Source organism: Brachycentrus maculatus, unplaced genomic scaffold (assembly GCF_059751285.1).
Source record: "Brachycentrus maculatus isolate JH-2025_06_01 unplaced genomic scaffold, ASM5975128v1 h1tg000029l, whole genome shotgun sequence".
NCBI classification, from domain to species: Eukaryota; Metazoa; Arthropoda; class Insecta; order Trichoptera; family Brachycentridae; genus Brachycentrus; species Brachycentrus maculatus.
Window position 1 is genome coordinate 1315637 of NW_028280783.1, and position 26455 is coordinate 1342091.

The following is a 26455-nucleotide window of genomic DNA, read 5'->3' on the forward strand; positions in this document are numbered from 1 at the left end:
TTTTTTTAAACATTAAAATTATACTTACCTCGTCATATTCTTCTACCACGGTTGCCAGTACACCCTTTCACGTCTTCTCTCCACCCGACATCAACTACCATAAGCCTTGTGCACGCATGTTTAAAACACCACTTACCTGAAATGCAATAAGTCACAAAAAATATAAATTCATGCCTGAAAACAAAATTTTGATTAAATATTGAAACAGTTTAAAAGATAATGTAAAAAACGAATTTTCACATTCTTTGTTGAAAAGTATCGATCTAAGGGAAAAATAATACATTCGGTTAAAAGATAAATGATTAAACACAATATTTTTCAGTTTTTAATTGAAAATATAAATAATTCAAGATGGCGGCTAATGTACCATAACTGGATCGAAGACCGTATTGGATTTAGACGACCAAAGCTACTACAAATAATTAAAAAGTAATATATCTGTTTTAAATTGATGCAATTTTAAATAAACATACCATAAGTGTCTGGCCTATAAATTGGAGTTAATAATTGTTTGTTTTTGACATCTCAACAAAGATGAAGAACAATTTGGAAGTCTGGGCATTTACGGGGCTTACTACCGTCATAGGTTGGCTTAAGTGGTCACTTTAAACACGTGTAGCATTCACTAATTCTACCCATGATTAACAACCACACTACTCAAGTTCTTCGTTTAGTTTTATGTAAATGATCCAATTTCGAAATATTGTGCTTGAATCACTATTGAGACATCTATTGGTGAGATGAAAGAAAATTATAATTAGAGATAATCCAGATTTGTGAACAAGTATTTGGACACACTCAAAGTGTTTTAATTAATTGTTAATATTTTTATATCATGTTTTTCAGTCGTGACTGCAAAAAAGGTTAAATAAATCATATTATATTTCTTTTTCAGGACCAACCAAGTTCTGATTCCTTTTACGATAGTGATAATGCAGAAGGTGAAAATCCACCACCAAAAGAAGAAGATGAACCAGCTGATGAAGAGATGGATGGTAGGTTTAAAGAAAAATACATTTTCCTCATCATCTGAAATAAATTTATCTTTTTGTCCATCCCTTTCCATTTAAACAAACAAATAGAATTTAAATCCAATTAGAACATATAAGATTTTTTGTTTATTGTTTTTCTAAAATTACATCAATATTTTTTTCGTTCATACATAATTTAGTGTAGGGGCAATTACTGTACCCGTGGACAACATAATATTTATACATGTATATATAGTATTTTACTACTAAATTGTTTACAAAAAGTGTATAATTTACATTACAAATCTTTAGTCACTGCAGATAAAAATGATTATTTTACAATATTCTTCTTTGTGTGTATCCAAAACACACAAAGAGAATACCAAATTGCGATATTGAAGGGAAGAATAGTATTTTTTCAAGTTTTAAGGTTAATTAGTGTTAAATAATGTTATCAATATCTTTCTATTAACTATCTCTTTTCTATTAAGTTTGTTTTATTATTATAGTGCATATGAGGCTTTTTTTTTTCGAACATATTTAGTGCATAAAATTCATTAGGAGACAATTAAACTTTTGTCCATAGGTACAAGTTAATCGAGTGGACGAGTCCATCGTCAACTAAAACTTAATTTCTAATTTAATATCATTATATAAGAATTTATTAACAGTTTTTCGGTATTTACATATTTTTGTGGCTTGTTAATAGGTTTAAATGTATGTTATTATTGGCACACTTATTGATAACTATCAATATTTTCCAACCAACCAATCCACCAAGACAATGGTAAAGTTCTTCAGCAATTGAAGGACACATGGTCTATATGTGTATCGTATTTGCACTGTTCCGTGATTGTCTCCTGTGCTGGTTGAAGTTGTGGAGGCGTCTGTGTACCGGCCAACGCCAACGTCTGGTTGGAATCGGATCTAGCTGACTAACTGAATATTAATCCCTTTACTGCCTACACCGGGGCACTTTTAGAAAATTTGGTGGTGGTTACACGTATTTATTTAGATTGACAGTGATAGGGATATTGAAAGCTTTTAAATGTGAGTTCACAGTACAAATTTATTTCACATTTTCTATAAATTTAGCAAATAAGACTATAAAACAAAACAAAAAAATGTTTTGCAAGAGAAGGGCTGTCAGGAAGTCTAGATGCTTCTGTACCAGATATGGTACAGAAGCGGATATAGGGATGCGGTGGGACAGCTTTCAATATATGCGCATCCATTTATTTTTCTTTATTTTAAATTCTTTTGCATTTCATAATGTAACATAATTACAAGTACAAAAAATATACCATATTAATACAAAATATTATCCCACAAAGGCATATCCTGTGTGTGGGTATACATTATATTTTAGGTTAAAGTAAAAGGCACTGGTAAAAATAAAATATTTAAATTTTGTACTGACATTTAATTACATTATAAATTACATAGTTTTTATTTTATTCTATAAAAGAATACAATAGATAATAATAATAATAAACCCTTATCCGCACCCCAATGGTGCATAGGGCACTGCGTCATATAAACGCAGTGTTATCTTGATCGTTTACATATGAAGGAAAGGTGATCAGCCCTCCGCTTCCGTTACCAGTCCAGGGTGATATTGAATAAATATTACAGTGAACAAATCACTTATATTTATTTTATCCCCTTGGGAATCGAACCCAGGACCTCCAGAATGTGCTGTAGCCGAGCGTGCTTACTACGGAGGCGGACTACAATAGATATTACCAGAAATAAAATTAGATTAAATTAAATGGGCATAATTTGTTTTGCAGCCATGTTGGAGAATGAGCGACGTCACATTGAACAGCTGACTGCCGGGTGGGAGGACCCGACCAGGGTGGACTGGGGGGCCCAAGGGGGCGGGGAGCCCTCGAGCCCAGAGCCGGAGCAAGGACCCACCTTCAAATGCACAGCGCTCTACTCCTACACGGTGAGTTCCTACCATACACTCCTCCATGCATTTACAAGATGACGCTCCAACACGCATCATGCATTTTATTTATTTATTTAAACGTCATGTACAGAAAATAAATAGGTATTTGTGTATTAAATGTTAAATCAAACACAGATTTTTTTGAGTCTACTAAGTTGTATATTATTCATTGACATCTCATCAAAGATGAAGAAGAATATGGAAGTCTGGGCATTTGGGGGCTGACGACCGTCATAGGTTGGTTTAAGTGATCACTTTACACACGTGTAACATTTACCAATTCTACCCATTATTGACAACCACACTACTCAAATTATTGGAAGTTCTTTATATATGAACCAATTTAGAAACCTTATTCTTGAATCACTAGAACTTCACTAGAGACATCTATTAGTGAGATGTTAATAAGCTTTTTATTAAACAGAAATTCTTATATTTGTATGTGAGGTCTGAATCCTGGATTATAATCACACACATGAGAAACGCCAGAAAATACCATTTTCATTTTTATTATTTAAGCTTATTATTTGACCAGATAATTTATTTACAACATTTTGAGTTTGCCTAAATACTTGTTCAAAAAATCTGGATTATCTCCAATAACAGGAGTTATTTTCAAATAAAAAAAATTAATGTAACATTAAAAAAAGAATATCAAAATAACTCCTGTAATTGGAGATAATCCAGATTTTGTGAGCAAGTATTTGGACACACTCAAACTGTTGTACTAAGTTGTACTTTATTGTTTTAAAAAAACACTTAAAATCGATATTCTGACAATTGTTTCGCCTAGATATGGCATTTTCAAACGAATGTTATGCCATAACTAGGCGAAACAATTGTCACAATATTGATTTTTTTACGATAAAATACAATTTAGTAGACTCAAAAAAATGTTTTTGATTTACATTTAATACATAAGTTAAAATGGAGTTACACAAATTAAACGCCAAATCAATCAATAATAAATAAGTACATTGGCGGGCTTATTGCTAAAAGGCAATCTTACAACCAACCAAAAACAGACAAGTATTATTAGTCAAAACGTTTGATACCATAATATACCTGTTTGTAAGCTACTTATTAGATATTACTTGAACATAAAAAAACATAAATTACAAATTTATGATAATAAGGAAGGCAAAGGAAAAAGGGAGGAGGTTTGATGGACAGTCAAGATTCTAATGTCTCAGACGTTTCTTAAAAGTTGTTAGAGAAGGTGCATTTTTTACGAGGAGAGGTAATTCATTCCATAGTCTGGCCGCTTGGACAGAGAAGGAATCACTGAAGAATGATGTGTTACGGCAGGAAATAAGGATGTTATTTTTTGGAAAGAACTTACAGGCTTCTATGGGTGCACATCTTGTCAGTTGTGTAGTCAATTATTTTCCGTTTAAAACGTATAGATTATAGGAATCGGCGTGCTTTTGTATATGGGCGCACATCAATAATCGTGATTAGTGATGAAATAAACCAAATAAGGTACAATATGCTAAAAACACTACCCGAGAATTTAAGGTATACGCACATGCGCAGAAGATCCCCAATTGCTCGAGTCGATAATTATATTATTTATTGTTTGGGCATTCACTTCGTGGTAAGACATGATGAAATTGTAAAAGAAAAGCGGGAAAAAACAAGTGTTTTTCTTTTACAAGTCGACAGTTAAATCCGACTATTTAAACACTTTAAACCTTAAGATAGAAAAAAACAATTTAGATTCAAGTCCACAATACAATTCCAATCCAATTGGAAATTAACGTTTTAACTACGTAGTGCAGATAAGTTTAATTGTTGACTTTTAAATTTCAAATATGTATTGTATCTGTATTGTCAGGTGGTTAAAATTACAGATATCTAAATAAGAAACTTGCTAACACTACAAACAAATACAATAAACACACACCGACTATACAATAATAATAAAAAAATAGAACAAGATAACTTCCTCTCCAAGCACAAGAGCTTGTCTCTTTTTTGGGAATGTGCCGCGTAAAATATATTGTTATTACTTACACAGCACACACATACACACATACGTATACATTCATACATGCCTGTGTATGGATAGGTAGATAAAATAATAATATAATAATCAGATAGAAAATGGACATAACCAAGAATTACAGTAATATTATCGCCGATGTGAAAATGATCGATTTGCAAGGAGATACGGTTGAGCAGGGATACTGCCAAATGTGCCCCTAGCTTATAACTGCTTGTATATATTTTATTATTAATACTATTTTGCTAGATTCTGTTTGCTGCAGCGGGAAATTTCTAGTGTAGCTGAGAAATCGTAGTGTGTATACCGAGAATGTTTTTGTAATATTGGGTAAAAACAATATGTTTAGGTTAGGAGTCGAAACAATCGGCGGGTATGTATGAGGAGATGCATGAACGTGGAAGAGGCAAAGAATGTTTGCAAGGACAGAGTGGTGTGCCGATCTATTCTCTCTGCCTACCCCTGCGGGGAAGCGGCGTGATGGTTAGTTAACAATATGTTTGTTGTGTTGCTTATGGGGATAGTCGCCGAGCAAGCTGTCTCAGGTCGGCCTTGTCCATTGCTCAAGAGACAACGATCACCATAAAAGCACCTGACTCTTCACGTTTGGCATTGCAGGCTAGAAATCCGGACGAGCTGAGCATCATAGAGAGCGAGCAGCTGGAGGTTGTCGGCGAAGGCGATGGGGACGGGTGGTTGCGCGCGCGGAACTACCGCGGCGAGGAAGGCTTCGTGCCGCACAACTATCTAGACGTGGAACGCGAGCCCGAAGTAAGCGCAAACTACGTCAATTCATTCTTTCCCGATAAAGCTTTCTGTAGTCATTGTACCCCTCATAGAACGCGAACTACCCTTGCAGAAACTCTGTGCCAACCTGGTTTTAAAATAAAATAAAACCTTTGACTTAAAACGTGCTTAGAAAATCTATTTTTTTTATTGATAATTAAACATTATTTATTTTAACTGCAGACAGTTAGTGGAATTTCATTTTATTTTTAAATAATATATCCAAAATTAAATTTTCAATCTCAAGATCAAAGATGCACACTAAACCGTTTAACGTGAAACAATTTATTCAACACTTTAACGAGTTGGTTAGGGGCAGAATAAAACTTTTTTTTTCATAAATACTTGTAAATATCATAACAATAGTTTTTTATTCCATGAAAATAAAAATAAAATCATTAATATGATTTCGCATATTTACCAAACTATTTTATTTCAATATATATTTAAAAAAAATACTCAATAAATTAGGAAAGCTCACTTGCCTGTAAAATCAAATGCGAATACTTCCATAAAGATGTATACGTAAGTTTATTTGGCTCAAGACTATAAAGGACTGAATGAAGATAATTAAACTTTTAAAATAAATAAGTTATTTAGATGGGAACGTGGAAATTAAATGGAATCAGGTGACATTTCAATAAATAATGTTCAAATAATCAATACATTTTACCGTAGTAAAATAACATTATAGGGACCGTAAGACAGATTTAATGAGTAAAAATATTTATCTCGGTTTAACCCTATCGGGAATCGAACCCGAACACTATAAATAGTAGCAAAACTATTTTCAATATATTTTTTTAGCGTTTTCTTAAAATCCAAATTTTTTGGCAATTTTTAGATGAATGTATTTTTATACTTAAGCAACCAAAAATGGAAAACTATGTAATCGTAAAATGAGATAAATTTATTGATCTCAATTTCAGTACGTACATACACTAAGAATTAGCCTGAAAATTATTATTTCCAAACGAAGTTACTTTTACAAATTATTAAATATGATGATGTGTATTTTATGTTTTAAGCATTTTCCCCAATATTCCCAATGCCATATGCAATGTTTTCATAATATGTGTAAGTAAGTAATGCATGCGAATTTTCCCAAGTAATTTCCATACGCTTTGTGTTTGCCCTTTACCCAAAGCTCTTCTATTCTTTGACTGTGAATTGCTTAACCATTTTACAAAGCCTATAAAATGTACGAAGGTATCTGTTGAATATTCCTCGATATTACTTTTACAGGAGTACGAATCCGCAACCGAAACTATTAACCAGGTCGGTGACTTATAGATTATTCAAATTTGCTTGCTTTGCTGTTTAAAATGTTCACACAAGCATTATCTAGTTTGTAACATGTATAGCCATAGTTTGTTCCGAACGAATTTAGAGCTAACGTTGGAATGCAATCGAGAATAAATTGTGTACACCTACATTTACATGAGACATCATTTTACTATGTACATTTAAAGTATTATGGATTAAACAAACCAATTTGGCTGAAACAGGGGGGGCATCTACCTAAACTGTCGGTTAGCCTCAACTCAAGCTGAAATTGGTTATGACTAAACACAATCGATAATTCAATGATAATGTTCTAATTAATTAAAAAAAAATCAACGATCCATATTTTAAGACGTTAAAATAAGTATAAAATTTAATATTTGAAGCATATGTATAATAATTAAGTTAATCATATTTTATTTTTATTTTGGTCAGTCAAAAAAAATGCTGATTTAGATTTTTTAAATATTATAATTAAAGTTATACTGATTTTATCTCCTACAAGTTCGCTCATTGCCATTTTTCAGCATAAAGTCAAAATAATACATAATTCAAGATGTCCCGAGATGTGCAATTCAAGATAAGGTTTAGAGTCCCGAAACTACCAATGATACCTTTCCCCTTAACGCAAAATAAGAACTTAAGTATTAAATTATGAACTCTAAGTGAAATATTTACGGTACATAGTAACTGGACTATTACCAAGCTATTACAGACACATAAATATACCTGCATATAGGTAAGTACGTATAATTTGGGTTAAAACCACTAAATAAGGCTGTATGTATAAGAAATCGTTTTCCAAAGGTTTCAGATAACGTTTTCAAAAAGTGTAAATGTCCAAACACTTTGAAAAATACTTCATGACCAATATCGGGGAATTATAATTTAAATTTAGTTATATTTATAGCAAACGCGGATGATAATATTAGCTTATTCCTTTTTTTATTTTCAATATGCACTTCCAACAAAATAAAAGAAAGTATTCATAGAAATTGTATCGCGCTTTGTAGGTTTGAATATGAACTTGTAAAATATGATCGAGGACACTACGAGTATATAATTTTGAAATGAAATTCTTACATAGGTACGATTTTAAGTGATTTAAATAATACGCACTCTATAAACATCTAATAACCCTCTTTTCTTGTTTTCGTGATCTCGAATCAAAGTTGTGTATATAAGCGAGTTCAGTTCAGTACTCGTGTATTTTCAATATCGGAGCCTGAAAAATGGCGTGATTCTTACTGTTTGATGAATAAAACGGTCGTTGTAAAATGTTAATTTGTAACTCTCATTATGTTGTAACACAAAGTAAATTCCAAATCAAGCTATAAAACTACATACCTAACTAAAAATCACCCCGCTTCTCCGCAGGTGTAGGCAGAGAGAATATAATACCACATCACTCTGTCTTTGCAAACATTCATCGCCTCTTTAACATTCATGCATCTCCTCATACATAGCCGACAAGTATTCCGACTCTTGACTTGACCAAGGACTAGTGTTTGAGATACTTGATCCTGCCAAGTTTTTCTCGGTTATCTTCTGCCTTCGTCTGCAGAGGATGAGGAAACTATATTATAATGTTAGATCAATGAACTTGGGTATTTAAGTGATTCACAATCCCCAATCGAATTATTATTGGCATGTTACCAATAACCCTTCCCAAGAAAAAGATGACTAAATTTTAAGCTCCATTTCCTTATTTCTTCACCCTTTCTTAACCTTTTACATATTTCTTTGTACTCTCTTCGTACTCTAACTCCTAACTGACCTGATACCACCTGAATGGGCCTGAACACCGCAAATCCAACCAATTTAAGAAGGTGCTGTAAACGACAATATAATCGAAAATGAAAATAAGTACATTTGGGATTATGAATTTTAAAAAAACCGATAGCGTCTATCTCCATTATTATGTATACAGTGGAATCTCTTCATTTGTCAGATTCGATATTCCTCACATTGTAGTGTAAAAAAATGACCACTGGTATTTTCGATATGTGCCACTTTTATCATCTGGTAATGATACTGAAACTTTGAGATTTCATTCATTAAAGCAGGACTAAGCTAAGGTTCCATGCTTAATTTCGAAATTAAGGAAATACTGTCTAATTATATCGAAATGCAAAATATGCTCATGTTGCTGGAGTAAAATAAAACAATTGTACTTTAATTTTTTTCTTTCAAAAATGTTAGTAATATTAGTATATCGCTCACTCCTTTCAAGAACGTCATAAATCAAAAAACTTGATTTTTCAGGAGAACGTTTTTAAAGTTTAAAAAATATAACACATTTTAATAAAAATAAATATCAAGCCACTTATTGAACTTTTTGCTATGCAATACATCTTTTTAGGTAAAACCCGAAGGTTATTTCACAATTTGAAAAACATTAAATATATTTAAAAAAATTATTAAACAATACCTTTTCTTCAAAATGCAAAAATAACACTTTCTGCCTGTAGCGGGTAAATATTAAGTTTAAAATATGCTGCTTTTGCTGGGATATAGTACATTTTCTGGGCATTCCGAAAACATGCACAACTGAAAATTTATGATTTTTGATTTATGACGTTCTTAAAAGGAGTGAGCGATATGTGTAACCACTCACCGTGAGAGGTTATATACTACAATAATTAACATTTTTGAAAAATTAAAATAAAATAAAAATTTCTATCCACAAAGTAATATCAATATTTATAATATTGAGAATAAATAGAACTGTGATTTATATATATATATATATATATATATATATATATATATATATATATATGTATATATATATATATATATATATATATATATATATATATATATATATATATATATATATATATATATATATATATATATATATATATTTATAAATATATATATATATATATATATATATATATATATATATATATATATATATATATATATATATATATATATATATTCAATAAAAAAATAATGGCGAAGGTTAGATTTCTGTTATCCTGTCAGAAGACATTGTTCCATGAATTATAATTTAATATATTCAATATTCTTCTTCAAAGACTGAGGTTCCGCTTAAATCATCACTTCCTTATTTTGTAATGTCTTAACATTAACTTATAAGTCTTAACATTGTCTATGCTTCCTGTATACTTCAATGAGGTGGGAAATGTACACTCTCAGATTACATGTATTCTGTTTATAATTGAAAAGAAAAATGTGGGGTTGATGCATTTTGGTTTGATCCTTCTATCTGAGGTTTTGATTCGCATCTTCGTAAGTTGATTGGATTACAGCTTTCAAAAATTGCACACTTGAAATTGGATACGCACACAAACATATAATAATCTCATCTCTCTGTACTCTTTCATTATTCCTGTGAATGACATGTCGTTTCTTTCTAGACAGAAATATTCCCACATGTTTTAAGTATTTTATGTAGATAGTGTACTAATATTTATATACATATGTACATATATATTACTGTAATACCCATATCCATTTATTTGTATTTATAGGTACAACAGAATGTAGTATATTGAGGAACATATTGTTTATTTGATCTTTGGTATGTTGGTAGTTCTAATACCGAAATTCGTACATTCAAGACTTATTAACAAATATGTATGAATAAACGGAATAAAATTGAGAATGCTGTTTATTTACTTAATTTTTTAATTGAAAATTAGGTAAAGCTGTTGTTATCTGCCATTTATCATTTGTTTATAACATATAAACATGCACCTTTCATTGATATTGCGCAGAATATGGTACTTTACGTTAAATTATATCTATATCGTCAATATAATAAAACCACTAAAAAATTGGGGCGGTTATGACAATAATAGTTACGGTTTCATAGCCCGATTTAGATTTCTACCTATCGATTCACATATCGCTCACTCCTTTCAAGAACGTCATAAATCAAAAATCGACAATTATCAGTTGTGCATGTTTTCGGAATGCCTAGAAAATGTACTATATCCCAGCAAAAGAGCCATATTTTTAACTTGATATTTACCCGCTACAGGGCAGAATGTGTTGTTTTTTGCATTTTGAAGAAAAGGTATTGTTTCATTATTTTTTTTAATTTACTAAATATTTTTCAAATGGAGAAAAAACCACCAGGTTTTACCTTAAATCTATTGCACAGTAAAAAGTTCAATGAGTGGCTTGATATTTATTTTTAATACATTTCATTTTATTTTTAAACTTTAAAAACGTTCTCCTGAAAAATCAAGTTTTTTGATTTATGACATTCTTGAAAGGAGTAAGCGATATATATTACTATATTGTGTTGGTAAGCCTAACTAATCTACGAGTGATTTTGAAATCACTCGTAGATACACATTTTCAGAAAGGTACTGCTATAAAAATACATGTATTTATTTTCTCTTATTAAAAAAGTAAGCTTGGCAACTATATTTACTCGTTTCAAATAAATTTAAACTTCGTTTATTCTACCCCTTTGAGCGCGTTAAGCAAAAAATAAAAGTTGATTTGAAAAATGAAAATTTTCCATAAAAAAGGGTATTTTTTCAACTTCATCGTAAGTACGTAAATCGAAAATAAATTCGAGTTTAAATTTTTGCATTTGAATATAAGAATAATTTCATTTTATAAGACCGTTTCATTTAATGAAGAATGATGTTTGGAGAAATCAAACATATTTTCTGGTCATGTGGACAACGATGTAAAACGGGGTAAAATGATGAAATTAAACAGTACTTTCTTTTATTTTTATTTTATTTTTCATATTAAACCATTACGAATGTCGTAGGTTCGGCCGAAAACAATATTAAGCTTGAGTCCTTTTTCAACGTAAAATTTTGTGGCACGTTTTTAATTAAATGGCTATGCCAATAAGCAGAATTCCCGAATTCGGAGTAGAGAAACCTAGAAGCCTTTGTCGACACGATCTTACATCCATTTAAAGTCTCTGTTTAGTGTGGTTTATGGGCAGGAGGAATCATTGGGCCATATTTTCTTTAAAGACGATGCCGGCCAAAATATTACGGTCAATGGAGAGCGATACAGAACCATGATTACTGACTTCGTTGTACTTTAGTTAAATGGCATTGATGTGACTGAGCTGTGGTTTGAACAAGATGGCGCAACATGCTACACGGCAGGTGCCTCCATCAATTTATTTCGGAAAATTTGAATTTGTATACCTCTTACAAAAACACCCTATATACTCGTATTTCATGGATTGACAGAGTTGGAACCGATAATTTTGATCCTTGAAATTAATCGCCTCAAAACGTTTCTGTCTACTTTATTTGGTGACTAAAATAATTTTTGAAAAATCTTCCAAAAGCAGTTTTCAGCCACATTCGACAGCCTCGAAAAATTGTCGATATTTTTATTAATTAGGCATGTTTTAGTTAATGTTGTGTTTACGAACAAAAAATAAATCAGTTCAGTATTAATAATGAAGTAACTTGATTAGTATTTTACGCGGTTTTACCTCATTTTTGGTTTATGTATATATTTTACGTCCGTTCTCCATCATGTTAGGCACCTGAATAAACTGACAGAATGACTGCCCGTCACATGTCCTACTCAGTTATTTGATCGTGGATAGTAATTATTATTTTACTGGCAATACATAATTATCAATATGAACACACTCTACATAGTATTTACTGAAATATTTTATAGGTTTGTTGATGCATGATGAAGATGTATCACTGCATGTAAATGTATATTCAAATATAGAAGTATATAATAAATATTGATGCACAAATTACAAACGTATTCAGTTCGATGTGTAGCAAAAATGTCATATTTACAGATCAACTTTTGTCTTAACGTAAGGAAAATTTCATTGTATCTTTAATTTAGCCATAAAAAGGTACGTATTAGGTTAAACATTACTAATTATCTAATTTAATTTAATTCCAAACGAAAAAAAATATATATATATACACACACACACATATATATATATATATATATATATATATATATATATATATATATATATATATAAATATATTTATGTGTATATATATATATATATATATATATATATATATATATATATATATATATATATATATTTAAATATATATATATTAATTTCATAATTGGAAATTTTAATGTTCATATTTTCTTAACTTATTCTTTATTTTATCTTTGTATACGGTGGCGCAAAGTTAACCACCCTATCGGAAGATGTTATAATTTTTGCAAATTAAAAATTCATCGTACGTAAATCACATTTGACATTTCGCTCACTCCTTTCAAGAACGTCATAAATCAAAAAACTTGATTTTTCAGGAGAACGTTTTTAAAGTTTAAAAATATAATACAATGTATTAAAAATAAATATCAAGCCACTTAACTGAACTTTTTACTGCACAACACATCTTTTTAGGTAAAACCTGAAGGTTTTTTCTCCATTAGAAAAATATTTTGTTTATTTAAAAAAAATAATTAAGCAATATCTTTTCTTCAAAATGCAAAAACAACATTTTCTGCCCTGTAGCGGGTAAATATTGAGTTAAAAATATGCCTCTTTTGCTGGGATGTAGTACATTTTCTGGGCATTCCGAAAACATGCACAACTGAAAATTTTCGATTTTTGATTTATGACGTTCTTGAAAGGAGTGAGCGATTTGTAAACTAAACAACTGCAGTATACAAACATATTGATAAAACGGACGCAAATGTGTACCAATACTGGTGACAGCCACTTGACGGATATTATCTATCAAGTCCTAATAAAGATTTTTTTACTCAAAATATTTATTTAGTAAAAAAGGTTATTCGAAAACAAAATGAGTTGATGAATTTTGCGCCACCTAGAATCCGTATACTGCGGATGACTTGTTCACAAATGTCAAATATGATTGACGTACGACGCCATTAGCTTAAATTACAACATCGTCCGATAGGATAATTAATTTTATGCCACCGTGTATGTCTAAAATTATTTAATAAAATAGTTTTACAGAGTAAATTTTTCAACATGATAATCGAACGAATTCAATGAATAACCTTATATTTTTTTAAACATGAAAGTAGGTTCAGTTCAACTGCCTTGTTCAAATTGAATTTCAACATTATTCTCAATTCTATTGAAAAAAATATCACAACCAAATGTTTCACAAACAGATAACTGTATAAAATACAGTTCTCTAGCAAAAAAAAACTAGGTACCTAGCCAAATAAATCTTAGTACCTGGTTTATATAATCTACATTGGAAATACACACCTTTTAAAATATGATTTTATTTTCTCGTTTTTTAAATATGTCGATATCATTTCCTCCTGTATTTTAAATGTATTAATTTGATTGTTTGAATGGGTAGTTTTGGATAAAAATTCATTAAGGAGTATGTATTCTCAAATATTATGACGTAGTCATTCTAAAATATTTACTTTACCATAAACACTTTACTTATATGGATATATATATATATATATATATATATATATATATATATATATATATATATATATATATATATATACATATATATATATATGTATAAATATAAATATATATATTTATATATATATATATATATATATATATATATATATATATATATATATATATATATATATATATATATATATATATATATATATATATAAATATATATATATATACATATATATATATATATATATATATATATATACATCTACGATATATAATTTAAAAAATACATAATACGTAAGTAAAGGGATTATGGCAAAGGAAATATGCATCAAAGAACCCCATTACAATACCCTATTATACCATAAACCCACTTAATGATAAATGTTTATCTTGCAGTTTTCCCGATGTTCTTTCATAATGTAATTTAAAAAATCGTAAAACGCAATTGACTTGATATTTTTAAATAAGAAATTAGAAATGTAGTATTGCTCTGCTATGAAATTAAAATACGTTAGACATACGTATTATTTACGTTATAAGTATTTTATAACGTGTTTTTTTCATTTTTAATGCTTTTATCCAATCAATCGCTCTTATATATATATTTTTTCTATTCGTGGACTTAATTCGTAAAGTATCCAACTCCAGTCGGGCCTACTCTTTGGAAGGGACTTAAACCGTCCTTTGACATTCCTGCATATATATTGAATACATACATTTTTATAATTTAGCTTGACAATTACAATGTTTTTAGGCTCGCTCGAGTGGAGTTAGACACTTTATAAATTGGGTTGACGGATTGTACAAAACACTACATACTAACAAAGAAACTAGTATTTATTATAATTTATATTTGTATACACAAGTTTATGTTTTGACGATGTTCTGAAATAAACCAAAATAGAATAAAAAACATTTAATCGCGTCAAAGTGTCTCTTTGAATATTTATTGATTTTTTACAGATGAACGTTACGAGTATGATTGTTAAAATAAATAAATGGTCAGTTTCAAAATAAGAATTCAACTGTTAAGAAGATTCTGAAATATTCACAAAAAACTATCAACCTTTTCCAAAAGCACATATTGTTGAGAATGCTGGAAAATTTTAAACTCCATTTCAAAGTTGACTTTAAAACGCCTTTTACTTTAAATTTGTTATTTTAAAACGTAGCTTGTTTACATTTATTTATTTTGAGGCCAATAGCTCAATTTCTTATTATCTTTCAATGAAAATAAATATTATATAATGTAATAGTGGGATAAACAAATATCGATCGTTATGTACTGGTATATTACATTAACATACACACACAATACTTAAGCATTTTTCATGGCAGCTGCGTGCTTATTGACAGCTGCAGTAACTATGCATTTGAAATCAAACACATTAGAAACGTCCACTTTCTATGTTAGCAGACGTTTTCAGTTTGTTTGATTAAGTTTAATGTTGTCTTTGAAATTTATCGAAAAAAAGTATAATAGAGTTAACCCCCCTATAAAGTAGAGATATCTACCGCGTTATCAGAGGGAACGTTATAGGGGCTAAATGTTTTTATTTTTTATCTCAATTAAATAATGACTCATTTCAGTCATATCAGTTGGTTCAAATGTAATAATACAATCGTAGAAGTTCTCACCAAAAGTTAAATTTCCAATATTGCACAAAAAACCCCTTGAAATGCAAATCTGTTCTGTTTACTGTATTCTATTGAAATCTTAATTAAAGTTGCGATAAAACGTGACCTATCATGTCTGAAACCAATATGAAATGATAAAATCCCACCAAAACGTAACAATTTTACAAGCTATATCCAGATTACTTAAAATAATTTAAAATGGAAATATTATAAAATAACAACCATGTTTTTTTCCCACATTAATTTTATTTGACCAGCAACCGGTTTCGTCGTAATTGAAATCAATTGATGTCGGTTTCGACGAAACCCGGTTGCTGGTCAAATAAAATTCATGCGGAAAAATTACATAGTTGTTATTTTATTCTATTATATAAAATACAATTCCACCATGAAATGTCAGTACAAAACTTAAATATAATGGAAATGTAACGTTTGGGTGAAGACCTCCACAAGTATGAAGTTATTTTATCCTATAAAATACAATTCCACCATGAAATGTCAGTACAAAACTTAAATATAGTGGAAATGTAACGCTTTGGTGAAGACCTCCACAAGTATGAATGTTATTTTATCCTATAAAATACAATTCCACCATGAAATGTCAGTCCAAAACTTAAATATAGTGGAAATGTAACGCTTTGGTGAAGACCTCCACAAGTATGAATGTTATTTTATCCTATAAAATACAATTCCACCATGAAATGTCAGTACAAAACTTAAATATAGTGGAAATGTAACGCTTTGGTGAAGACCTCCACAAGTATGAATGTTATTTTATCCTATAAAATACAATTCCACCATGAAATGTCAGTACAAAACTTAAATATAGTGGAAATGTAACGCTTTGGTGAAGACCTCCACAATTTTGATTGTGCGGATAATGCGGAACCTATCTCAGCGTTATAGGAGGGGTTACTGTATTTGTGTATTGTCGGAAAGTATCGACATATTTTGTTAACATTAGTGTTGGGAAATCGAAAGGTTATTTGAATGTGTGGTTTGATTTGAAGAACGCATCGACTCCTGGACTGGTGACGCAGATATCTTTCTCCTCCGTGGACTATACCGTGGACGGGGAGGACCCCGACACCGCGCAGTCGCCCGATCAGATCTCCGTCATCTCGGCGCCTCTGGCGGCCAAGCCGGTCGCGCAGGAGCCCAGGGTGAACGGGGAGAGGGAGGCCGCTCAATACTGCTGCGCGCTGTACGATTACGAGGCTACTGCGTCGGATGAGCTGTCCTTCGAGGAGGGGCAGGTTGGTAAACCTTTTCCCATTATTGCCCGCCAATTTTCAACCTTTCAACCTAAGACCTAAAATCTCCGCTAGACTATGGAAAACGAAGCATCTATATTTTGTATATTAAACACGTTGCTTTTGATAACGGATACAATATTGAATTGATACAAAACATTTTGAATAGAAAATTTAAATACTATTTTTTGACATCTCAACATAGATAAGGAAGAATATGAAAATCTGAGCATTAACGGGGTTTACGACCGTCAAAGGCTGGTTTAAGTGATCACTCTACACGCGTGTAACATTCACTAATTCTACCCACGATTGATAACCACACTGCTCAAATACTACCGAACTTACGTTATTTTTTGACATCTCAACATAGATGAAGAAGACTATGAAAATCTGAGCATTAACGGGGCTTACGATTGTCATAGGCTGGTTTATGTGATCACTTTACACGTGTGTAACATTCACCAATTCTACCCACGATTGATAACCACACTACTCAAATTCTTGGGAAGCTCTATATACATATGATCCAATTTCGAAACATTGTGTGTCCCGGGTTCGATTTACAGGGGGAGAATGTCAAATAAATTTATGTGATTTTTTCACTCTAATATTTGTTCAACTTGTAAAGTGATCACTTAACCAGCCTTATACATGTCGTAAGCCCCGTATTCTTCTTCATCTATGATGTAATGTCAAAAATAACGTATTTGTTGTTAAAACACATGACTCTTCTCTTCCGGATCCGTGATAGTTCATAAGAAACTGTCACGAGAGGTGGTATCATACATAATAGTGAAGGATATTGGTACCATAAACCAAGCTAGGATACAAAATGCCGAACCCTCTTCTAGTGGAACGGAAGATCTGCTGATGACAGTCAACAGTCCGCCTTCTCCTGAGGAGTGCAACGTGGTTTCCTCCCAGCAATGAGCAAATGCTGACAAGTTCCTGATTGGCCCACACTATTATCCCTCCTGTTCCCAACACAGATTCAAATAAAAACATAGTTATATTATTTTTTGATATATCATCAAAGATGAAGGAGAATATGGAAGTCTGGGCATTTACGGGGCTCACGACCGTCATAGGCTGGTTTTAGTGATCTCTTTACACATGTGTAACATTCACCAATTCTACCATTATTGACAACCACACTACTCAAATTCTTGGAAGTTCTATATATATATATATATATATATATATATATATATATATATATATATATATATATATATATATATATATATATATATATATATATATATATATATGTATATATATATATATATATATATAAACCAATTTAGAAACCTTGTTCTTGAATCACTAGAACTTCACTAGAGACATCTATTGGTGAGATGTAAAGAAGCTTTTTTACTGAAAAGAAATAGGTATCTGTGTATTAAATGTTAAATCAAACACAGATTTTTTGAGCCTACTAAGTTGTATATTATTCTTTGACATCTCATCAAAGATGAAGAAGAATATGGAAGTCTGGGCATTTAGGGGCTGACGACCGTCATAGGTTAGTTTAAGTGATCACTTTACACACGTGTAACATTCACCATTTCTACCCATTATTGACAACCACACTACTCAAATTATTGGAAGTTCTATATATATGAACCAATTTAGAAACCTTATTCTTGAATCACTAGAACTTCACTGGAGACATCTATTGGTGAGATAAGCTTTTTTACTAAGCAGAAACTCTTATATTAGTTTGTGAGGTCCAAATCCTGGATATCAATCACACACATGAGAAACGCCAGAAAATACCATTTTCATTCTTATTATTTAAGCTTATAATTTGACCAGATAATTTATTTACAACATTTTTTAATGTGTCGAAATACTTTTTCACAAAATCTGGATTATCTCCAATTACAGGAGTTATTTATAAATATGAAAATAACTCCTGTAATTTGAGATAATAATCCAGATTTTGCTTTTGGACACACTCAAAATGTTGTAAAAAACATAGTCATTTAGTTTGAAGAAACAAAAATCCACCAATTGATCTATAAACCTTGTAACATAATAAGTAAGGTAAATTATAATAGTAATTACCATCTTTAAAAAACCCTCATCTTCCTTTTATTAATTTCAGGTTATTCGAGTTATCAACAAGTGCGCACATGACGTAGACGACGGGTGGTGGAGAGGGGAGGTGGAAGGGTGTACTGGCAACTTCCCTTCGCTTGTGGTAGAAGAATGCGATGAGGCAAGTATATTTTACCGACTTCTCCGAATTTAACCGAATACCGAATACTTTATACCGAATACTTTTACAAGCATAATATTTACGGAAAGTATTTGAATACTCAATTGTTGGGTAATACCATACTTATATCCAAAATAAAACAATAATAATTAACCGAATACCGAATACTTTTACAAGCATAATATTTACGGAACGTATTTGAATACTCAATTGTTGGGTAATACCATATATACAAATAAAACAGTAATAATTAACCGAATACCGAATACTTTTACAAGCATAATATTTACGGAACGTATTTGAATACTCAATTGTTGGGTAATACCATATATCCAAAATAAAACTATAATAATAAACCGAATACCGAATACTTTTACAAGCATAATATTTACGGAAAGCATTTAAATACTCAATTGTTGGGTAATACCATATATCCAAATAAAACAATAATAATTAACCGAATACCGAATACTTTTACAAGCATAATATTTACGGAAAGTATTTTAACACTCAATTGTTGGGTAATACCATATATACAAATAAAACAGTAATAATTAACCGAATACCGAATACTTTTACAAGCATAATATTTACGGAAAGTATTTCAATACTCAATTGTTGGGTAAAATATACAAAATAAAACACGTTTTTTTGGGATTGAATTCTACATTTATTTATGTATATTTTAATACGTGACGCGTCTCGTCTTCTTAGGACATTATCAAACACTTTTGCAGTTTTTGATAATGTCCTAAGAAGACGAAACGCGTCACGTATTAAAATATAATAAAAAAATAATAAAACCCTTATCCGCACCCCAATGGTGCATAGGGCACTGCGTCATATAAACGCAGTGTTATCTTAATCGTTTACGCATGAAGGAAAGGTGATCAGCCCTCCGCTTCAGGTACCAGTCCAGGGTAGTATTGAATAAATATAACAGTGAAAAAATCACATATATTTATTTTACCCCCCTTGGGAATCGAACCCGGGACTTACAGAACGGTAGCAGAGCGTGCTGACCATTACACAACAATATACATAAATAAATGTAGAATTCAATCCCAAAAAACCGTGTTTTATTTTGGATATATTACCTAACAATTCAATATGGAATTCTACTAATAAGCGCGTCATTATATGAAAAATCAATTGACCTCCCCGCTAGGCGGGGCAACTTTTTTTTACTTTCGGGGATACATTCAATTAGTATATTTGAATACATATTAAAAAAAATCTGATATGCAAATGGGTTAAATAATACAAATTTCCAATTATATTTTTTCAAGATACAGTCGAACTCGGTTTTAACGAGGAAGACGATACCGACTGTTTTTGCTCGTTATAGCCGTTACTCGTTATATCCGAGAAAAGGTATTTTTTTATAAACATACCCATCACATGATGACCAAAAATATCTGAATGGTTGCATAACAGAATAAGTCGCAATTGAAACAAAATTACACAATTCACCCGTTACTATGTCATATTATGTCATATTTTTCTAACAATCAACTTTTTATGTTAAATTTGGAAAATCTTTCGCTTTTTGGGTACAAAATTTGCTGTCGGCAAAACACCAATTAGGTACTTAGTATCTCAATTATTGTCGTAAACGTCATCCGATCCCGACGGCATCGGTCTAGTTGACTGCCCGGTCGGATTTAATTACTTGGGGTCTAAAAAATTATAAAAATAATAACTTGGATGATTTATATAGCGCCATTTTCGTAAAATACTACCTCAAGGGCGCTGGTGTTGAAAAAATGGTGTTGGAAAAAATCGACACCTTAACTGTTTTAAGATTTTTTGGCGATATTTTTGCTCGCTATACCCGAGAAGTAGCTCGTTATAACCGTGCATAAGTGTATGGAGAAAATCACAAACCACAATGTCAAGGAATGTTTCCTCGTTATATCCGAGATCTCGCTATATCCTTGATCGTAATAACTTCAATTTCAATTCAAACCTTTACCCACACCCCAATGGTGCATAGGGCACTGCATTATATAAACACAGTGTTATCTTGAAAGGTGATCAGCCCTCCGTTTCAGGTACCAGTCCAGGATAGTATTGAACAAATTAAGAGTGAAAAAATCACTTATATTTATTTGACCCCCCTGGAAATCGAACCCGGGACCAACAGAAAGGTAGCCAAGCGTGCTGACCATTACACTACGGAGGCGTTATAACTAGTTCGACTGTAATACATGAATATGTATATCCATTACATCTTTATTTTAGAATGGCGAGCCCCTAACTGGGGGGTCAGACTGGACCCCCCCCAGTTCGGCCCCTCCGTCCGCCACCCCGCCGGGTCTGCGCGCTCCACCGGCGGCCCTGATCATCACACAAGCCACCCCCTGCAAGGATGGGCCGACGGGGAACAACGGTGACTGTAAGTCCTAAACGTAACTTAATTGCATTTACGTGAGAATTTCGGCAAGTACGGCATGCAGCATCACCTTTTTTCAAACCCTTATCATAGGAATAGGGCACTGAATCATATAAACGCAGTGTTATATTGATCGTTAACACACATCTCAACAATATTCATTCAATATTCATAGACAATATTCATGGAGGTCTGTGCTAATTAAAAACTTACTCGCATACAAAAGGTGTCAGTTAAATGGTGTATACATACATACATACATCTTCCATAAACTGAGTATTGTGGTTGTCAATCATGGCTATAATGGTGAATGTTACATGCGTGTTAAACCAGCCTATGACAAGTTGTAATCCCTGCAAAATACTCCATATTTCCATATTCTGCTTTATCCATGTTACGATGCCAAATTTTAAACATAACTCCTAAGTGGAGAAACCCAGATTTGTGAACAAGGATTCCAACATGTTGTTACGAGTAGTAATTTAATTTAATATAGTTCAAAACCCAGCAAATCGAGATTCCGATACTCTAAGATCCCAGACCTCGAAATCTTACTATTTCAATATCCTCCGGGTCAAATGTACGGGCTTTGTTTAAAAAAAAACAAAATACTAATTTCTGGTAGATTAATAAAAAGCTTCTTTAATCTCACAATAGATGTCTTAGTGAAGTTCTAGTGATTCAAGTACAATGTTTCGAAATTGGATCATATATCGCTCACTCCTTTCAACAACGTCATAAATAAAAAATCGTCAATTTTAAATTGTGCATGTTTTCGAAATGCCCAGAAAATGTACTATATCCTAGCAAATGAGGCATATTTTTAATTAATATTTACCCGCTACAGGGCAGAAACTGTTGTTTTTGCATTTTGAAGAAAAGGCATTGTTTATAATTATTTTTTAAATATATTGAATATTTTTCAAATGGAGAAAAAACCTTCAGGTTTTACCTGAAAAGATCTGTTGCACAGTAAAAAAGTTCAATAAGTGGCTTGATATTTATTTTTATAACATTGTGTTATATTTTTAAACTTTAAAAACGTTCTCCTGAAAATCAAGTTTTTTGATTTATTACGTTTTTGAAAGGAGTGAGCGATATGTATATAGAACTTTCAAGAATTTGAGTAGTGTGGTTGACAATCATGAGTAGAATTGGTAAATGTTGCACGTGTGTAAAGTGATCACTTAAACAGAATGTTGTTAATTAAGCTTCAGGTAAGAGTTGTTTTGGCCGAATTTTCTGATCTGAAGTGTATTGTAGCGCTCAGTCGATCAGAGATAGACTGACTTGCAATGGACACATTAGTAACTGAGGATTTGTTTTAAGTCACAGAGCAGGAGGTGAGCGGTCGCGGGGAGCCCGCCATGCCACCCCCGCCGCCTCCACCGGAAGTGGACATGACAGATATAAATGGCTTCAATCTGGAACTTAGTCAGAACCAACAACAACAGTACGGAACTCAGTTCCAACAAAAACTCCCACAAGTTGCCATCACCGGTAAGCGCCAAACTTAAAACTCGATTCATTTTCATAATCTTTCTCATATTTCTTTTCGATTAACTCGATGTCATGTAAAATGACGCCTTTACACAATTAAACATAACGAACTTAAAAGCAAAACTAAAATACAACACTTATATAATATGTAAAAACGTCACACTGCTTCTTTAAATACGTAAATAATTTCACTGCTTGTACATTGTAGAGTACGAAAAACGACATTATGTAATAGTTTATTATCATTTTTCAACACTCACAGCTCTGTTTCATTTCATTTTTGATTATTTCTTAAAATTTTGATGTTAATTTTGTTTTACACGCTCTCGCAGTGGATGAAGTACCAACATTAGTAATTGACGAAGACGAGGTAATGATTTTTCTTATTAAAAAAAACGATATCTAGAGAAAAGCCTTGTTAGGTTAATGTAAGACACTAGACACTCGACACTGCTACATTATACAGATTTTTTTAATTGGCGCAAATTGCTATTTTTCAAAATGATGATGGTTTTCAAAATACTTTTGGGAGTTGAAAATTAATTAAGTATATTATAGGTAGTAGAGAGTGCGTCGTTTAATTTTTACATCTGATTCAATAATGTATTTCTGATCACATTTTGAGGATTTTTTTCTTCATTGACTACGCAGATTCTAACACGTTCTTTCATTACAGGAAATCGATGAAGAAGCTAGAGAACCTGACGTAGCTGAGGTAGCTGAGGTAACTGAAAATGGAGAACCAGACTTCGGTTTGGGTGTGGCCCAAATTGTAATAACTGCCGCTACTCCGATGATAGAAGAAGTGGAGAAAACTTTCCCCTCTGATGAGAAGAGCGAAGAAAACGAGAATGCGACGGAAGAATGTGCTAAAGAAGATCCAAAAATCGTAGTTCAAGAACCCAAAGTAGCAGAATCTAAGATTCTCGAACACCAACCCATGGACTGCGAGTCACCGGATGACACTATTCCCGACCATGAAGATGGGACACATTCACCCCCCAAGCAGGTCCAGGGAGGACGAGCCAGCATCCCCGATGAACTGGAACCTCACCAACTGGCTAGACTCCAGGACCTCAAGGAGTCGAATGCTTGAATCGTTAGCGCTGCTCCATAAATGTACTTCCAGAGCCTGCTCCATTTTTCTCTGTCATCTGTTTCTGATCAACTCGGGAGATATTCACCTTCGATGTTTGCCTCGAGCCTTCCTCAGCCTTCGTTTAAATGTTTCCAATTAATAAATAAGTATTAGCGTATTGTATCAAAATGACTTTATACCATTAGTTAATATATTAGAACACCTATATAACTTCCTATCAAAAATCCTTTAATTACCGATTTCTAGTAGTCAGTCTCGAGGCTTGGCGCCATACGGCTGCCACCTGAGCTTTCTCCATAAACACCTAAATCTACTAAAATACTGTTCGCCGGACATTTGCATCTTGAGTCCATAATTTTTTGCATATTTATTAATGTTGTGATTGGTGTTAACTTGAAATGGTTAAAAGTCAAAAAATTATAAATGTTAGCTGTTATCTGAGAAACATGCACCAATAATATCATTTCGTCATTCGTACAGTAATGCGGGCCCGAGTCGGCGTGGTACATTTCTAAGAATTTCTATCCGAATGGAAACATGTAGCAACGAGTGTGCTTGTTGCATCCATTTAGGGTACGTTACGACCTTGTCAATTCAGTGTAAGTGGTGTAATCTCTATTCATCCGAATTACTTAGTCTTCTCGGGGATGAATGACTGCCATAAAAATGTAATAACTGTATGCAATAAACAAAAGCGATCTGAGTACGTTCTGAGTATGTTCTTAAACGGTTAAATTTTATGGAATAGAGTGGCAACCCTAAATCCCTCAAACACGCAAGCTCACATTCGTACGCCAGCGAAAGTAGAAAACTTCAGAGATACACTATGATGTCGGAACGCGGAAGGGCGGCAAAAAGAGAGTAAAAGCAATATCCTGTTTAAATCGTGCTAGTCTGGAAGTTGGTGTTACCCCAAGAGACAACAAGAGCACCAGGATCACCCCCCGCCATCTGCAATTGGCCATCCACAACGACGAGGAGCTCGACAAGCTGTTCTCTAGTATGACCATCGGCCAGGGAGGCGTCTTACCCAATATCTTGGCCATTCTCCCAAAAAGACCGAGAAGAAGGCATAATAATATGTCGGCTCCTCTTCCAGACTCCGCCTACTCGATGCCCTGAGACCGATTGACGACGTTTTAGTTTTACTTTTTATATATCATTATCATCATCATATCGTCATTATCCAAGTCGTTGTAAGCGCCCTTGAGGGAGTATTTTACGAAGCTTTATAAATTATTTAAAATTATTATTTATTACTCTCATTTGGATCTAGGAAAAAATATTGTTTAGCTTCTTTTTTAATAAGCTAGTTAAACAAATTATTATTAAATAATTCCAACATCAAGTTGGAACATTTATTAGTAACAATGTATCCTATTGTGGATTTCTTACTCAATAATGTGCATTACTAATTCATTGATCGTACACTTAAATCTACTTTGCGCACCAAAGATATTATTAAAATATTGTTATATGTATACATATAACAATATTCAATTACATTTACACTGTAATTAAATGTTATATTAAGTAATTGATTATTACACAATGATAAAGTAAAGAATCTCTTCAATAACATTATATTTAAATTTAATAAAATCAATGTTATAATATAATATATATTACGGAGCATCATTTCATTGTTAATTACCTTTAAAAACTCCTATCTCTGGGGAATAATTGTTATAAAAAAGTATCCTGCACTAAATGAATGTATTACGGAATATAAATGTACCTACTCCACTTAAAATTTGTGTCCTTGAATGGTAGTTTCTAAATTTTATTATATTGTAAAGAAGATCAATTAATATAGTAATGGAACTAAAACTATAATATATAAATTGTTGTACAAAAAAAATTGTACGGGTAAATCAATTTAGGGAGCGGACATAATAGTGCTCACTATGCATAGTCCGTTTGAAGCCGATATTTCTGTGAAACTGTTTCCCCTCTTGT

General features: G+C 32.0%; 1 protein-coding gene across 1 annotated transcript in view; it reads left to right on the forward strand.

The window, feature by feature from the left end:
* Window positions 1-25200, forward strand: part of nwk (FCH and double SH3 domains nervous wreck) — a 44333-nt gene extending 19133 nt beyond the window's left edge. The window contains exons 10-19 of the mRNA XM_088271677.1: window positions 896-995; window positions 2765-2922; window positions 5549-5701; window positions 6962-6994; window positions 17033-17278; window positions 19389-19502; window positions 21747-21900; window positions 23227-23397; window positions 23730-23767; window positions 24074-25200. Coding sequence (XP_088127803.1) covers window positions 896-995; window positions 2765-2922; window positions 5549-5701; window positions 6962-6994; window positions 17033-17278; window positions 19389-19502; window positions 21747-21900; window positions 23227-23397; window positions 23730-23767; window positions 24074-24493 — 1587 coding nt within the window. The 3' untranslated portion in view covers window positions 24494-25200. The remainder of the gene's footprint in view (window positions 1-895; window positions 996-2764; window positions 2923-5548; window positions 5702-6961; window positions 6995-17032; window positions 17279-19388; window positions 19503-21746; window positions 21901-23226; window positions 23398-23729; window positions 23768-24073) is intronic.
* The last annotated feature ends 1255 nt before the right edge of the window (window positions 25201-26455 follow it).